This window comes from Clupea harengus, chromosome 13 (genome assembly GCF_900700415.2).
Source record: "Clupea harengus chromosome 13, Ch_v2.0.2, whole genome shotgun sequence".
Lineage (NCBI taxonomy): Eukaryota > Metazoa > Chordata > Actinopteri > Clupeiformes > Clupeidae > Clupea > Clupea harengus.
In genome coordinates this window covers 3,519,183-3,536,703 of record NC_045164.1, presented here as the reverse complement: position 1 = coordinate 3,536,703, position 17,521 = coordinate 3,519,183, and the positions used below count along the sequence as shown (strand labels likewise).

General features: G+C 43.3%; 1 protein-coding gene across 1 annotated transcript in view; it reads left to right on the top strand.

The window, feature by feature from the left end:
- The window catches only part of tspan15 (tetraspanin 15), a 38,844-nt gene extending 23,519 nt beyond the window's left edge, over positions 1-15,325 (top strand). The window contains exons 5-7 of the mRNA XM_031579091.2: positions 5,414-5,530; positions 14,573-14,623; positions 14,970-15,325. Coding sequence (XP_031434951.1) covers positions 5,414-5,530; positions 14,573-14,623; positions 14,970-15,101 — 300 coding nt within the window. The 3' untranslated portion in view covers positions 15,102-15,325. The remainder of the gene's footprint in view (positions 1-5,413; positions 5,531-14,572; positions 14,624-14,969) is intronic.
- The last annotated feature ends 2,196 nt before the right edge of the window (positions 15,326-17,521 follow it).

The window sequence follows — 17,521 nt, the reverse complement described above, 5'->3', positions numbered from 1 at the left end:
CAGGCCACCACCTGTTTACTCTCCTGCCCTCAGGCAGACGGTACAGATCCTTTAGAGCAAGGACCACGCGTCTTAAGAACAGTTTTTTCCCGACAGCCATCAGAACTCTAAATACCGACATGCACTAAACACTAAGCACTTTATTGACTACAAGTCACATACCATCTCAGTCACCTTACACATGTGCATAAACAAAGCTGTATTAATTGATGTATTTATTGAAGTACTTTAGTCTATGCCACCGCACTTTGTTCTACTCTTAATGTATATATATATTTTGGGGGGGCTGTTCCTACTGTTTTTGGATAGTTGTAGTATTGTTATGTTATATGTTGTTGTTGTGTTATATGTTGTCCCTCGTCACACCAACAGGAGAAGCACTCAAAATTTCGTTGTATGAATACAATGACAATAAAGGCTTTTCTATTCTATTCTATTCTAAACCAATCGTTTGGCCTTATAAACTGCACAAGCCTGCGTGGGGTCAACATTCTGAACCGTAGCGGCATGAGTGCTTTGTTTAACACACGTAGATCTAATATTGGCCGATAATTCCCGTCTCTTTTGGGTACGAGGAAGTAACGGCTGTAGAAGCCTGCATTTCCCTCCTCGGGAGGGACTCTGCTTATTGCCTCCTTTCTGAGCAGGGAGATTATCTCTTCCCGTAGGAAGTGAGACTGTTCTCGCTGCACCACAGACTGTATCACTCCGCTGAATGGCGGAGGGGAACGGGCGAATTGCAGCACGTAACCCCTTGTGTCTTTAGCACCCATGGTGACACTGCGCATGCGCGCCAACTCTCCGCACAACCAGGGAGGTTGTGCTTTGAGTTGAATTTGTCGGGGACTAACCCGCTCATGGTCAATGAGTCTAAGCCTAGATCTACACCCACTCCGCTTAGGGAGGGAGACGAGATCTGGGGCTGCCCCCTCATGTTTTTGAAAAAAAATGTGGGGGTGCGATTGCACTGTGTGCATCGCGGGGGGAGTTGCACAAGCCTGCCTGGGCACTGCGCCATCTGGGACAGGAGTTAGGACATATGATTGTGGTGCTTGTGAAAACCTGCTTACCGTGCTGGACATGATTTCCACATGTGAGCGACGGGCCGATTTCTGTGGAGGCGGTGTGGACTCCACCGCTCCCCCCTGTGTGACGAGTGGCTGACTGTCACGGTCAGGAAGCCTGAGGTCTCCCTCTGCCTCGCCCGCGGCGAGCGGAGTGCTGCCGCGGAGCCTGGGCTGCGCCCTGGGCAGGGCGCGCAGCTGGTCGCTGTGCTGCAGGCTGCGCTGGAGGGTGGAAGGGGTGTCTCTGCCAGCCTCGCCCGGTGGACACCTTTGCTGGAGGCGCTGGCGAGCGGATCCCGCTTCTCTTCTGGCCCGGTGCGGGTGTGGTGTGTCCTGAGGAGGACGTCTCACCCGTGCCACTAGAGCGAGGCATCCAAGCCTGGAATACCTCTCTGCTCTTCTGCTGTTCTTCAAACTGTGACCACTGCCTCCCCGAAGGCGCCCTGGACAGAGACCGGGGCGTCGAGGAGTGGTGCTTTTTCTCTGTCTGACAGCTTAGCCAGTGATAGCCACAGAGACCTCTGGGTAGCCACCGCGGCACCCATCACCCTCCCCAGTGCCTGTGACGTGCACCGAGTTAGTCTGAGCGACAGATCCGTCGCGCGACGGAGTTCTGCCACAGACGGGTGATCTTCCCCCAGCGACAAGGCAAGCTCAGTCAGGAGCTTTGCCTGGTAGCGCTGTAGCAATGCAGCCGTATTGGTCGTGCAGGCAGCCTGGTAGGACTTCTCTGCCAGCTGAGCCTGGTGTCTGCCCACCCGCGTGGGCAGGAGAGGCTTCTGGCCGAAACGCATCGTGGGGGAGGCGGGCGAGAGGTAGCCCGCTACTGCATCCTCCACCTGAGGAAAGGAGAGGTAGCCCCTCTCCTTAGCCATATGGAGCTGCATGTAGGGCGCGAACCCCGGCACCGGGGCTCGGCCCGAGTAGGGTATCGCCCATGTCGCCTGCAGTTCCTCGTGCACCTCCTCGAAAAAGGGGATGCAGCTGGGAACTGACACGGCGGAGCCAGCATAAAACTCCCCGTCCAGCAGCGAGGACCGCACGCTGGGAGGGGGAGGGAGAGGGAGCCCGAGGCAGCTGGCTGGTCTCAGCGCAACCTCGTGGAGTTGCTGGCCCAGGAGCCGAGACGAGGTAGGAGGTGTCTCCACCCGCATCCTAACGTCATGGCTCGTCTGCATTGCTTCAGCGATTGAGCTGTGCTCATCGGAGAAGTCTAGCAGACTATCATCATCCAGGCTGATGTCCAGCTCGAGTTCAGGCTGGACACCGCTTGGTTGAAGCTCCTCAGCCTTGCTGCCCGCAGCCCCAGGGCTGACAGGCGGCGGAGACGGGGAGAGACCCGGGGGCGGAGCTGCCGCTGCAAGGCGACTGCTCACGCTCACCAAGTCCAAGGCTGAAGACACACTCATTCCTACGGGGGCGTCAGCCCCGGATGGAACCAGTGCAGTCTCCTCGGCGTCCTTGCGCTTCCAGAACGCAAGGCGCCTGGTAGCCTTAGCTAGCGGGAGGCTAGCACAGATGGAACAGACAGGGGCTTTGCCCGAAAGCGCGCCCTCTGCGTGGTCCCTGCCTAGGCAGGTCACGCACCGACGGTGGCGGTCGCCCTTGGGACGGACGTGACCGCAGTCGGGGTAGTGTCTGGCCATCTTTTTTTCAATCTGAAAGTAGAGAAGAATGTTAAAACACAAGCACACTATCTGCAACGAACACGTTGTTAGCAAGCTAGCAGGCTAGTCAGAGACTTAGCCAGCCAGGCAGCCAGGATAGCAGCCACTACTTTCAAAATGAAGTTGAGCCAATGAATTTTGTAGCGCCCTGAGCTAGTGAGGGTTAAGGAACCCGGATAACTCACCAACCCGTAGAGAGCGAAAAGCACACAAAACTCTTTTGACTGTGGTAGAGCGTTTGAGATATGCTCGGAGATGTTCACTCCGTCTTGCGAAGTTTCAAAAGAGGCAGATCTGAGGGCGCGTAATGATATTATAGTACTCCTGGGAGGCGGGGCCAGGAGCGCGCGCTGACAGATCTCGCGGCCTTTCAGGCGTGAATAGATAAATGCTTCGATTTGTACCCCATGACTGACGTCATGTACCATACTGTTATATCGCAGTGAACTGCGATAAGGAACTCCTGGATATTGACTCATAATATTAGCAAATCCTTATTTAATCATTGGTAATGACACAATAGGAACCCCTCAGAGCAAACAATTTGGGAATGATATAAATGTTAATTATGATGCCTGGTGCCTTGAGCCAGTGAAATGTAACATGATTAATGACCTTTTTAATCTGCATTTAGTTCCGATTGAATACTCACTGATTAGACATTTTTAGTTATTTTGTTTTGAATTGGCCTTAAAGTTTCCTGAATGTCAGACTTACAGTGTTCTCAAAGTTGGCATCCCTAATGCCAACACGAAAAGGAAAGTCTGTTCTTGAGATTCTGTAATTATTCATGCTGCTCTCAAGGAGGATTCTTGGTCTAACATCAAACCGTTCCTGCTGATTTAATTATCTGCCGATTATGTGTACAAATGTAATTTAACAAAAAGAAACGTGTAGTAGTACAGCTGTAGTACAGCTTCACAGTAAAACACCCATATTTCATAATCCATAATCTTATATATTTAAAAAAAAATGTACAGAAAGTGTAATTCTTATCCACAGGGAAGGGTACAATTCCCCATAATTTTGACCACAGTTGTTGTGCTGTGCAGAGTTTTAGACATGCATTGCTCATATCCACCCAAGAGTGGTGCTGCTTATAATCCACGGTAAATGCTGGTGCTCTAAGGCACTCTCCAAACCCTGCTGATTGCTCCGTGCTTCATGTTTGATACGCAACCTGCAGGAGATCAGTCATGGCAAACCATGTATTTGTATTTTGAAACTAAATCACAGATTTTCTTCCTATTTTGTCTGGAAGCATGTATTTTTGTTGTTGTTGTGGACTACAACTTTAATGGATAGTCTGACTGGATAGTCTTCACTCAAAGCACAGGTTAGGACATTTCGTGTATGGTCAACCCAGGCCAGTGCTTGTGAGCCACTTACTATTCATCAAATCCACACAAAAAAACACACTTTTCCCCCTGAAGTGGACTCTACAGCTATCAATTTCATGAAGTGCTCCATATCCAAACATTATTAGGGCAGGAAAACAGCTCAACCAAAAGTTTCATTGATTCTTTCGATTCTTTGATGTCTTTCAGGCCTACAGAACGAGGTTTAGTGTGAGCTTGTCTACTCTGTTTTATCTCTACATCCACACCTGTAGTACAGATAAGCGACGTAGTTAATGGACATTACTGAGCCAAGCGGAGAGAGAGAGAGAGAGAGAGAGATTCCTTTTCATCTCCCTGGGAAAGGGTCACCCCACTCAACTTGACTGTGTTGATTATACCTCAAATATAGATTTTGCATAAATGTGTTTATTGTGTCCTTTAGTCCTGATGTGCCATGTTCTCAGGCACACATCTCTTCTTTTGTATCCATAAATATACAAACCAGGCTCCCATTTCCATTGCATTGAACAAGCAAAGGTGTCTACTTGTTGAAGTAATTGGTTTTTTTTTTAGCTGTAAATGGTATTCAGTGTTATTCAAATGTGTTTGTAGGATTGGCATATAAATTGAGGTAACTAATGTTTATTTAGACATGCAAGTGTTGGCTGATATAAATCCACAAATGATTCACAGTTTTACCATATCTATGAAGTGACCTGTTTTATAATACACATTAGTAGTAGTAGTCTAATGATTTATATAAACTATGTTTATTTACTCTGTGGTATCATGGTTTGCCATTTCAGGATGCTGGAGACATTTGACATTGTATTTCAGCGTATTTTGCACTGAGCAGAGATGGGTCCAATTATCATCATGACGCTGCAGAAAAACAAAGCATTGAAAATTTTGCGAATGGCTTCATTTGCAAAATACTTCAGATGATTCACAGATGGCTGCTTTATTTTTCTTGCTTCAGCGCACTTCAGAATTGATTAATGTTCTTTCGTAACTTAAGCTTGTCCTCTTCAGAAAAAAAATAAACAAAACAATTCCCAAAAGGTCTTCGCTTATGTAGACGTCTTTCCACATTTCCAGACCGTTTCAAGCTCACTTAAGCCCTCCAGTATGCATGCACATTCATTCATTCATTCATTCATTCATTCATTCATTCATTCATTCAAGCAAGCATTCATTTTCATATTGAGTAATGGGGTGTTAATTTACTCTTCTTTTTAAATTTACTCTAACTTACGCTTCTGTCATTTGGAGAGTCTTAAACACATCTGGGATGTGATGGACTGCTGATGTATTTTGCGTGATTTATCATTCGTGTCTCCAGTTCCAGTGCTGTGGCAGCGAGGAGTTCACGGACTGGGAAGTGAACATGTACCACAACTGCAGCGGCCGCGGACCCCTGGCCTGTGGAGTGCCCTACACCTGCTGCCTGGAGACTATGGTGAGTGTGCTCTGGCATAACGCACAAAGTAATGAATCTGTCAATGCCCTCCCGCCCCCAATCTCACAAGCTCACTAAGATCATTTTGGAGAGCAATCATAGTTCCTATAGTTACGGTGGTGAGTTTAGGTGTTAAATTATGCCAGTTTTCTCAATATATTTAAGCCCTGCAAGTGAATAACCTATAAGTAGCAATATATTATCACCTTTCTTTCATATTATCTTTTGTGTCTTTTGTGCATAGTGATCATCCTCATCACCATATTTTTGTCCCATATCTCTTTGTCTACCTTTATTCATGTGTACATTTAAGTGGACTGTGCCCGCGCAGTGACGTGCGTCTTGGCGAGCTGAGTCAAGGCAATATTGCTACGAGGTTTTATCATACACACTAAATCACATTTGGTGGCAAAATCTCCTGATAATATTTCCCAATCTCGGAAGTTACTGTGATATACAATAGGCTCCGGTGGAGGTTATTAAAGTTACAAAATCCGACTGAAAATTACATTCTGTCTTTTGGAGCTCTCCAGAGGTCTGCCGAATGGAGTTATGACAAGAGATAATATCAGGTGATGCAGATAGCAGGGACCCTGTGGTTAGGCTACACTGTGTGGCTTTGTCTGTCTTTCCACGAGCGGTACGAATAGTGGCAGATAGCCCCGTACCTGTGATCTAGCTGATGGCATTTACAATGGAGATGGTCGTGCAGCTGAATTTTGAAGACTGGCATGGTCACTCAGTCACTATATGCAGTCCACACAGGACACCTCATTCATGTGTGCATCATACGATGCGCGTCATAACTGTGAGTTATGAATATACAGTGTTTCCCCTAGGTTTACAGCTTTGGGGGGGGGTGGGGGGGGTGGGGGCGGCACAGTGCGCGGCGCAGCCACCGACACAAACGATTAAAGGAATCATGGTGTTCATGTGTAAGATCTAAATGTAGGCAAATGTATACATAAGAGGTCGGTGTAGGGCTCTCAGCGCAATCATTTCCAGTGGGTTGGATGTTTTCTGAAGGGTGTCTTTGATGACAGTTTATTGCACAATGCAGACGCTTGTGATTACATTACCTCTTTCCATACAGAGGGACATCATGTTGTATTATCATTATGTCATCATTAGGGTGTATTGTTCCTGGACAGCGATTCTTCAGGCGGATACACTCTAGATACACTCTAGATACACTGTAGGTAACAGATACCGAGCATAGGTGTGCTACAGATACCGAGCATAGATGTTACTCGTGATATACTTAAAGTTTCAGTTAAAAAAGCCCTTTTATCAAAATGAAAGTCAGCATTGCAGGTGTTGAAAAAATCATAAATGCTAATTAAATTTTCAGAAGGACAGGTACTGCTAGCATGTTCAATTTGTTGCTTCAAACTGTTGACTCGTTTTAATCGGGATGGTTTTGATCTGTCAGTTGGGAATTTTTTTGTCATTGTCATTTCTTGTCCTTTACATAGAAAAGCATTGTTTTTCTAACTGGACCTCTTAGCCCAGCAGAAACATGCATCACACTCCCACACGTCAAAGACAATTGCAGATGGCCGTGCTACCTCACTGAGGGTTTCTCATAGCTATTTTCAGCCGTGGTGCGTCTTGGCTTGCCGATCCCTATTAGACGGGAACGTAGTAGATCTCCACAGGATGGAGGTTTGTACAGTCAGAGCTCACACGTCGCGCGTGATTCAGGATAGTTGCGGCCGCCATGTGCTCACGTCTGCGGCTGAGTCAGAGTTTCTAGTGAGGTCATCCCTCACCAAGTGAATCTTGGAACCCCCAAATGTCATCAAACAGAATGTCCCATGCACATGTAGCTGACAAGGACATGGGTGTTTTTTTCATTGGTGCTTTTTTATTTCATAATGAAAATCAGAATGGTAGCTAATTAGTGGTTAGCAGTTTAAATAAATTAATATAACAATATTTTACAGGCCCAAGAACCTGTATACCCATGAACCTGACGGCATGGTCTGCTCAGGTGATTAGTTTGGTCTATCTAATAAACCAGAGGCCATCCACAACCTCCCTTCATAATGAGAACCTGACAGTACAGATACCCTTTTCCTGTACTTTTAATATTTAATCATCCTGACTGCCCTTATTTGAATTAAATCTAACAATATATCTAAGTTCTATCTGTAGCCATTGTGGGTTTTTTGTGGTATCCAACCACAGGTTTTTCAGGCTTTTGCCTGCCAACCGGGAAGGCTCAAAGTAAATTAAACCGCCAAGGCCAGCTTTCTTTTGTCCGCCTGTAAAATTGGATTGTGAATAACATACACTTTCCAAGGGAATCTCTACAGGTGCGGTCGTAGTCAGTGAACTGTGTGTGTTTCTTTTAGATAAATACACTAAAATACAAACTATTCTTTCACACTCAGTGTTTCCAGGCTTGTAGAATGCTGAAGACTAACCAAAGCTACATTTCTGAGGATACACTGACTAATACTTTGACCCTCAAGTTCCTTATTAATAATTGGGAGACTCAAATCCATTGTGTATTTGAAGACTTCATTTGTAGATTTCACTACATCTCTTGATCATAAAGAATAAGAATCAGACTGATGCTTGAGGAGGTCAGTGATGTAGGGTGATCTGTCTATTCACTGACTTAAAGGCAGGTCCAGAAAGTCAGAGATAAAAAAAAAAAAATTCTCTTGAACAGATAGTCGCTTAATCTCTGCATGTATGGGTAAGATGTCAGGTGATTTTTCTTTCTGCTTTGAGAATATTGCAAAGACATCCGCACGAAGGAAGGCAACCTACAAGTTTATTACTATAGTAATCAATACCTGATACAAAACCATGGATGAACACCTCTCTTGTTAAATCGTTCAACTGTCCCTAATGCTTTTAAAAACACACCTTCACAAACATCAACCAGTTACAAAATACATGTTTCTGTTACAAAGGACCAGTATGAACCTAAAGCAATCCATGATCTAGCGTCTGAGACAGGAGTGTTATTTTACTGTGAAGTAATACCTAATTCGACACATTCTTGTTGCCCAGCACAGATACTTCTTAGGTACCGACAGGTTCACAATCCCATATTGGATGGATAACCATAGCAAGAAATGAAAAAGCTCAGAGTTCCACCCTAAAAGCAAAGGAATATGCCTTTGACACAGACTATTTTCTTAATATTCTCTTTAATGTTCATTTCCTCAGGAAAACATTTTATTTTTTTAAAGTTGGCTTGAACTTTGGACTTGGACATGTAAAGTCCTCGAATATTTACTTCAATTATAAATAGACACAGAGAAGACAGAGAATCAAACAGAGAAGACTTAAAATGGCAGTGCGAAAATAAACTTGAAATAAACTAAACATGCTGGCTCCTATGCTTATGTTTACTCTGACATAACAAAAAGGAAATCTGTCATCGTTTAGAGAAAGCATCTCCTAAAGAACCTTGCCAGAAATGAAAAGCATTATCCAATCTGCACTTCAGAACTCAGTCTTATCTTAAAACCGCGGGTATTAACAGTCAACAAGCCTGCATACAATCATGACCATGATGGCAGGACGCCTGAGCCACTGAAAAGAATCACCACCACCCCCCCACCCCAAATGTAGACGGCTGCTGAATTGATCTTCCATAGCTGTTGTCCTGAAACCCCACTGACAGGCTGGCAAGTCTGAATACACAGGGGATGTTTGGGGGCCCTCCCACTGCTATCTGTTCCTCATTCATCCTCCTCCATTCAGGGACAAATTTATTAAACATTAAAGCGCCATTGGAAAAATGGAATGAGGTAGAACACATCTTAAGAGCTCTGTGAACACCGACCATGGAGCGAATTGACACAGTCGAATTGTTTGGAAATCTCCAAGTGGAATTAAATGCCTATCTGCCGTCTGCTATTGATGTTATAGCGGACAACATGCAGGGCTGCTTATCTGTCCGGTTGGTGTCACTGTTTTTTTAATCGATTCTCTTAAGTAATTTATTCTCTAAAAGGGATAGTATCAGTTTTATACTTTACATGTTTGGTTTTCACGAATGTAATCTGTACTGTTTTTGCAATAAGATTTTCCAGTGTGAAAGTTGGAAGAGAGATGCTTTTTAGGGACAGTAGTTGGCAGCAGCTATTCCTTTCTATGTTTTATTCCTGCACATTCAAAATCTGGAAATCTGAAATCTGAGACTGTACTTTTTCACCTCTCTCTGTAGCTTTCTCTCGTTCAGAGTGCGTGACAGTCCCTGTACCACTGTAGAGGTGAAGCGAGGTGGTTAGACACCAACTCTCAGTTCTACAGCATTTCAGTGGTCAGTCAGTTATCGCTGAAGTCCATTGAGTTCTCTCTGAGTGTTGCAGGCAATTACCACCTTGTGTGGCAGGAAGAGGATGTGATGTACCATGACTAACAACCCGTGTTTTGCTGATTGTGTTTTGCCGTGTTTTGTCGAATAGATGACCTATGACTTTCCTCATTGAGGGTCAGGTATTAACCGCTCAGTGTCCTTTTTACACAGAGATTCCACATTAATGCCGCCAGGAAGACCCCTTCATTATGCTGCCTTTGCTTGTTTATACTGAACCAAACAGAGGCAGCATAATGCCGCCCCAGTGTGTCCTTTGACATAGCATGCCGGCATTCCAGAACAAAGGGCATGACCTTTAGCTTAGTGTCTAGCTTGACCAATAATGTTGCATTCGAGACCACTCGTAACTTGGATATTTCCAACTCAGAAAACTGCACTAGAACAACCAATTGAAGTCAGAGCTCTGACTCAGAAACTCAGAGATGAATAAATATCCCAGCTTCAGCGAGGTGCATCATTTAATCAATTTGACATCATTATCAATATGACGACGAAGCTGACAGAGCTTAACAGAGATCATAAAAGAACAGAAGTCATCGCCTCATTATTGTGTAAATTTGGTTCGGATGCATTCAAGTCGGTACTGCGAAATATCATGTTGGACGTAGTGAATTTCAAGTTGTCTCGAGTGCGCCATAACATACATGTTGGAAAGAAACTAGTCTACCTGTTACTGTCAAAAATAATGATGGGTAAACATAGTGTCGACAGGCTTGCAAGCCATGCACATGTATAGCAATGCTCAGACTCAAGCAAAGTGGGTGTACATCATGTACAACATGTTAATGCTCATCATGTCGTATTTTTGTGTTCTGACAACACTGTAGTTTTGCTTCATTTTGGTTAGCTGCTAGGCTGTGTCACCATGCTGGCTGTCCCTTTTAGGCAGGCGGCGTTCGGGGAGCTATTCTGACTGACTCACGTCCATTACGGCGCTAGTTCTGCTTTCCGATTGCTCATACGAATGTGTGTTCTATAAAGCCGTTTCCACACCTGTGGTTAAGGGCTGAAAATGAGGCTTTTAACAAGCTTTCTTTTTCTCTCCCCTGACGCATTGAGGTATGGTCTGAAAGAGCCGCACGCTGTGCTACGCACTGGAGTGGATCTGCAAAGGACTCTGTCTGGTGCTGTCATTTCAATAAATGATGACTGTCATGTTGCGCTCCACTCAGCTGCCTGCTCTCCAGCACCTCCTCCTCCTCCTCCTCCTCCTTCTCCTCTCCTCACCATCTCACAGACTCTTCATGTGATTGCATTCCCAATTCAGTCAAGATCTTCCGGAGCCTGATGCTTAGTGTGAGAACACAGTTGCCTGTATTTGTGGTTCTGCTGTCACCACAAGAATAGTAGTATTTGCCTTCATCACACACACACAGAAAGCTAATGGTCACAGTTTAAGTATTCATAGTGTGAATAAAAAATGCTAGAGGGTAATTGTCTGTTGAAGCAAATGTTCTGTAATTTGTGTAAATGATGGAGGTGAGAGGGGGGATGTTTGTACTCTAGACTCCATTAGTCTTGAAACATCACTTACACTCTGCAGCATAGCCTCTCAGAGCTGTGACTTTTTGTTTGATTGCTGAAGATGTAGGAAAGAGTCAGCATTTACATGATGGCTTTTCATCGGGGCACTTTGAAAGGCATTTTGCGTTTGTTGACGCCTACACTTCTGGAAATATCCTCTGAAGTATTTCTGGAATATTTTTCTTACTTTTCTTCTTTCATTGTGGTGATGGCACTGTACATTTTGATTAAGCCTAACTCTGAACTAGTCTATAAGGCAGTGGTCACCAAACTTTTTTGGCCAAAGATCACAAACTCTGCCTTGGTGACAGGCAAGATCTACCTATTGAGGCATTGAGAGAACAAGACTGTCCAGACTGTACTTACAACTTAACTTTGTATTTAGCCTAATTGTAATTGAGTGAAATTAAACACTTTGGTCCAGCTTTCAAATTGATGTGACCAAGAACACACTAAATCACTTAATTTCAGTGCAACATAAAAAGGAAAATATTTGTTAACCGCACACAATATGAACAAGAAAAAACACATTTGCAATGAGCAGGATATGAACTGCTTTATTTATCAAGTGAAGTTACAACACAACACTGATAATCTTTGTTTTCAGATCATTTGACAGTTGTTTTGAGGCCCCCATGTTGCTACTCTTCAGAGGAGAATCAAGGAGAAGCACATCTTGCAATTGGCTACCTTAGATAGTTTTTCTAAGATAGTTTTTCCCCCGTCAACCTTCAAATTGCGTCAAAATGGTCTCTATCGTTTGTGCTACGTTTGTGCTGGTTTGTGCTGTCAAAAGAAATATTTGTGCTATTATGGTTTTGAAGATATTCCCGTTTTATTTTTCACACGTGACGTCACTCAGCCCCCCCCCCCCCCGTCAACCTTCAAATCGCGTCAAAATGGTCTCTATCGTTTGTGCTACGTTTGTGCTGGTTTGTGCTGTTAAAATAAACATTTGTGCTACTACAGATTTTAAATAATGATTAAAACTTTATTTTGGCCACTTGTTATGTAACCAGCCCATTTGTTATGCAACCAGCCCCCCCACAACCTCCAAATCGCGTCAAAATGGTCTCTATCGTTTGTGCTACGTTTGTGCTGGTTTGTGCTGTCAAAAGAAATATTTGTGCTATTATGGTTTTAAAGATATTACTGTTTTATTTTTCACACGTGACGTCACTCAGCCCCCCCCCCCCCCCCCCCCCCCCCCCCCCCCGTCAATTTTCAAATCGAGTCAAAATGGTCTCTATCGTTTGTGCTACGTTTGTGCTGGTTTGTGCTGTTAAAAGAAACATTTGTGCTACTATAGTTTTTAAGTAATTATTAAAACTTTATTTTGCCCACTTGTTATGTAACCAGTTATGTAACCAGCCCCCCGCCAACGTCCAAATCGAGTCAAAATGGTCTCTATCGTTTGTGCTACGTTTGTGCTGGTTTGTGCTGTCAAAAGAAATATTTCTGCTATTATGGTTTTAAAAATATTACCGTTTTATTTTTCACACGTGACGTCACCTGCCCCTGTCAACGTCTAAATCTCATTAAAATAGTCTCAGTCCTTTGTGCTACGTTTGTGCTGGTTTGTGCTGTTAAAAGAAATATTTATGCTACTATTGTCAGGTCTGTCCTTGTTCTGTTTCTTAGTTCGTTTCCCTTGTGTTGTCACGTGTTCTTCGGTTTTGTGTTTGTTTACCTTTTGTTTCCTCGTGTCTGACTCCTCACGGCCCTGCCCTTCACTGTCTGCCCGCCTTTATTGTTTTCACCTGTCCCTCGTTATCCATGGTGTATATAGTGTGTATTCTTGTTACTCGTTGCGTTCTCGTCATTTCAGGTTACGTGTTATATTCATTGTATTTCTCCGTGTTCCGTATATGTTTATTGTTTACTCGTGTTTCCGACCTCGGACTGGACAACGACTATTCTATTGCCTATGCCATTTGGATTATGTTTGCTTGTTTCTGGACTGCCTACCTGTGTACCGTGTCCTGCCAGTAAACGTTTGTTCTTTATTCAACCTCTGAGTTCTGAGTCGTGCATTTGAGTTCTGCACCTTCAATTTGTAACAACTAGGCCTATAGTTTTTAAGTTAATATTAAAGCTTTATTTTGCCCACGCTTGACCTCACCAGTCCACTTTCAAATCTCATCAATATAGTCTCTATCGTTTGTGCTACGTTTGTGCTGGTTTGTGCTGCACTGTCATGAATGTTTTTGCTACTCTTTTGTGTAGAACACAACATGAGGTTGCACGTTCTGTTTTTCAGGTGCTCTGGACAGGTCCTCATACCGCTCCCATGCCGAGAACGTTAACAAATAAAAGATATATTATATTATATTAACATTCAATAACTTAAAAACTATAGTAGGACAAATATTTCTTTTGACAGCACAAACCAGCACAAACGTAGCACAAACGATTGAGACTATTTTTGTGAGATTTGAATGTTGAGGGGAGGCTGAGTGACGTCACGTGTGAAAAATAAAATGGTAATATCTTTAAAACCATAATAGCACAAATGTTTCTTTTAACAGCACAAACCAGCACAAACGTACTTAGGACTTAGGATATCGGTTTATTTAACAAACTGGCCGATAACCAAGATAACAACGACATCCAAGAGAGCTCGAGGATGTTATGCACGCGAGTTGAGCCTAGTTGCTAGCTGTCAGACGAGCTGTCAGAATGTTGGAAATCTCTCTACATTGGGCAGACATACTGCAACTTTACCCAATCCGACTGAACATGTTGAACTCTTCTGACAGTACCCGACAATGACCAACAAACACCAACTGCTGGCGCACACTGACCCAACTGTTTGTGTTTGTTGGCGTTTGTTGGAGAATGTTGGCGTTTGTCGGGGCAGTGTGCAAGCTGCTTTAGAAGGGGCATTTAGTGGGAAGGCCTGAATTTGTGAGAAATCGTTGGTGATTACGTTCATATTAACTCTACGGACATCCTCAGATTTAAATAGCTGGCGTTCATGAATCAGGCGGAGATCTTTTCTGATGTTGGTCTTCCGAAGTCCGTTAGAAAACATTTCAGAAGACACTTTTTTTTCTGTATTTAAAAAAATAAATAATTTGGAGATCGACAGGTTGGCGACCTCTGCTATAAGGCATTATTTTGGTTCTTGTGTGTCTTTTTGAGTGAAACTAAAACTGTCTCTCATCCTTTAGCCCAATGAAGTTGTCAATACACTATGTGGATCCAACGTGATGAATAAAAATGTAAGTACACATTTCATCACCCATAACCCATAATGTAAAACAATCCCATGCCATTTCACTCATTCAGTTCATAGGCCGCACATCCCTTTCAATAGAAGCAAGTACTGACAATGTATAGTAGAAGGCTGCATCACAACTAATTTGTGCATAGCAGCTGTTACACAATGCCCAACATACTAGATGAAATTACCTGTATATAGGTGCAGAAGTGGTTTCCAACTTGCCTATAAAATAGTAATACCTATTTTAGCATGGCAGATAAACATTCTGTTAGGTGAACAAAGAGATAGTTAAGGTATGTGTGTTATTGAAATGCTTTTGTCCTTCTTTTTTTGCATAATCAAAGCGCCATGAATTGGGAAACGTAATCAATGTTCGAGGCTGCACAAACGCTGTCTTTATCTGGTTCATGGATAACTATAAGATCATGGCTGGTTTGCTACTTGGCATACTCCTACCACAGGTAAGTTATCCCTAAAGCACTGTGTACTGTGTCATAGATGTGTAGTATACTGTCCTAGTGCCCATCTCCACACAGTTAAGTTTGGTACTTATCTTTTTCCTCAAATGAAATGTATTTTTTCTGTACAAGCTTCTTTCATAGGACATTGTCTAGGCTTTCCAAAATAGTTATTAGAGGAAGTTTGGTGTCTTTAAATATGAGCACACACATATATAAATACATCTGTGTTATTCATACATACACTCAATTAATTGTACACTCAAACAGTGAAATAGTTACTCATTTTAGAGTTGCCACTTGAAAGTGACTGTCATGTAACTGTCATTTCTGTCATGTAATCATGAGAAATGTTGTTTTCCCCTCAAAAGTGATCAAACAATCATACTATACTTATGAAGTCTCTGACATAAGTGCAATCATTATTAAGCCCTCGGATTAATATTACAGCTGTTGTATCTGTATCACCATATCATAATGCTAAGTCCATTTCTCAATGCTGCATGCTTTATAATACGTTTGTGTGCCTTGCAAAAGAGCAACACTGGCCATGGCAAATTATGTCTGATATCATACACCATATCGTCTGATGATGAATTATTATGCCAAAACAAATACTGTATGTGCAGAGTAGATTTTAAAAGCTATTGAACCAGCCACTCTATTCTACCATATATTGCTTCATGTAATGAAGACTCTAGCAGTTGGAGGAGTCATGCAGTTTCTCAGGGTCCAAAACCATCTGACAGTTTTGTGTTGTATGGTTTTACAGCTGACATTATGATCAACACAGCTTTTTTTCCTTTCGCCACTGTCACCACTCAAACGTGGCAGGAGGAATACTGTTATTTTCGGTTGTCTGCTTCCTTTCTTGCCTGCCGCCTCAGTCACCTATTCTTATCTTCTGGGGACATTCTATTCCTGTCTTCTCTTACCATTAGTCTTGTTCTTCCATTTTGCCTTCATCACACACACAACCTCCTATTCATTATTTCAGAGAGAGAGAGAGAGAGAGAGAGAGAAAGAGAAAGAGAAAGAGAAAGAGAACTCAGCTATGCAGACGTGTAGAGTACGATCGGATTGATGCTTTTTGGTAGCTGAGACCCCTTCCCTTTGATTTTTGATTTTGTATCCAATGGTACACACTAAGATCAGTCAGGATCCACATATTACAGGAGCCTCATTGCCCAGCCAATTTCCTACCTCACATCTTGAGTATTTCAGGAGGAACAGGTACTGGGGTGTGTAGATGCACATCTTAGATCTGGTCCATATTTGACTACTACTCCTTATTACTCCCTCACTCAGAGATGCCAACTTTCAAGGCTGACTCGTGACAAAGATCTACCAAAACAGATGTATTTTTTGGCGTGAGATGCATTAAAGCCTTTGGAATTTTGTTTACATGCCAGCGTAAGAGAGGACGTAAAAGTGTGTCTCACACCAAAAGTGTGAGAGTTGGCAACCCCGCTTTCTTAGAACTTAGATTGAGTTTTTAATCCAGTGAATGCAACAGGGGTACGGTCGTGACTGCAGCAGTTCGTCCCAGGTGCTGTTTTTCGTCCCTCAGATGTCAAACAAAGTGTTTTTATTTCACATAAGGCATCTCCCCAGACACATTCATCACCAGGTTTAAGGCTTAATAAGCCAAACGATTAATTAACTACTCCTCTAGGCAGTCTCTTCTTGCACAGTCTCACAAACAACGATCCGTAATGGGCGGCCTGCCAGGCTGTCTGCACGCTCTCTGAGCTGGAGTTGATCCCTCCAGCAGCAGACAAATGAGCTCGCTTTCTTTACGTCGGCACCACTGCCGCTGCCCCTGGAGGAGATCATGGTGAACAGAGCGTCAAGTCTAAAATGAGCACACAACTCCACTTTGAAACACATGGGAAATGGGAGGAAGTGTTGCATTTGTGGTCAAATGTGGGAAGGCTAGAAGGGGTTCCACATTTGGATCGTGAGCTTTACGGATCACGTGTACGGGACACCTTGTCTGAAGAAGCGATTGGGTGCAGCAACAAGAGGAGAGAAACAGGGCCATGATATGCCCACGAGCACCATATGCGCACGTGCTCTGCATACGGTACATGGCATTTCAGAACATCTGGGTGAAGGGAATGAGCTTTGGTGAAATTCAGTGGATTAGTGTGGATACTTAAAAGCAATTTATCCAGATAGCTAGCAGTGTATTATTTCTGAATTTAGCTTGGTTGTGAAAACCATCTTGCAATTAGGAGGAATTAGGACTGTAGGGTAATAGTCAATTTTAGAATGGAATCAGATCATTGAATGATTTCTGTTTGAGTGCTCTTTTAAGACAACAGGAATACAAGCGTATGCTTTTGGTTACTTCTTCCCGCACTCAATTTTCTTCGACTTCATCACCTACTTCTTCATCTCTATGTCTTTCACCCAGCCTATGTATTCTTTAAAAA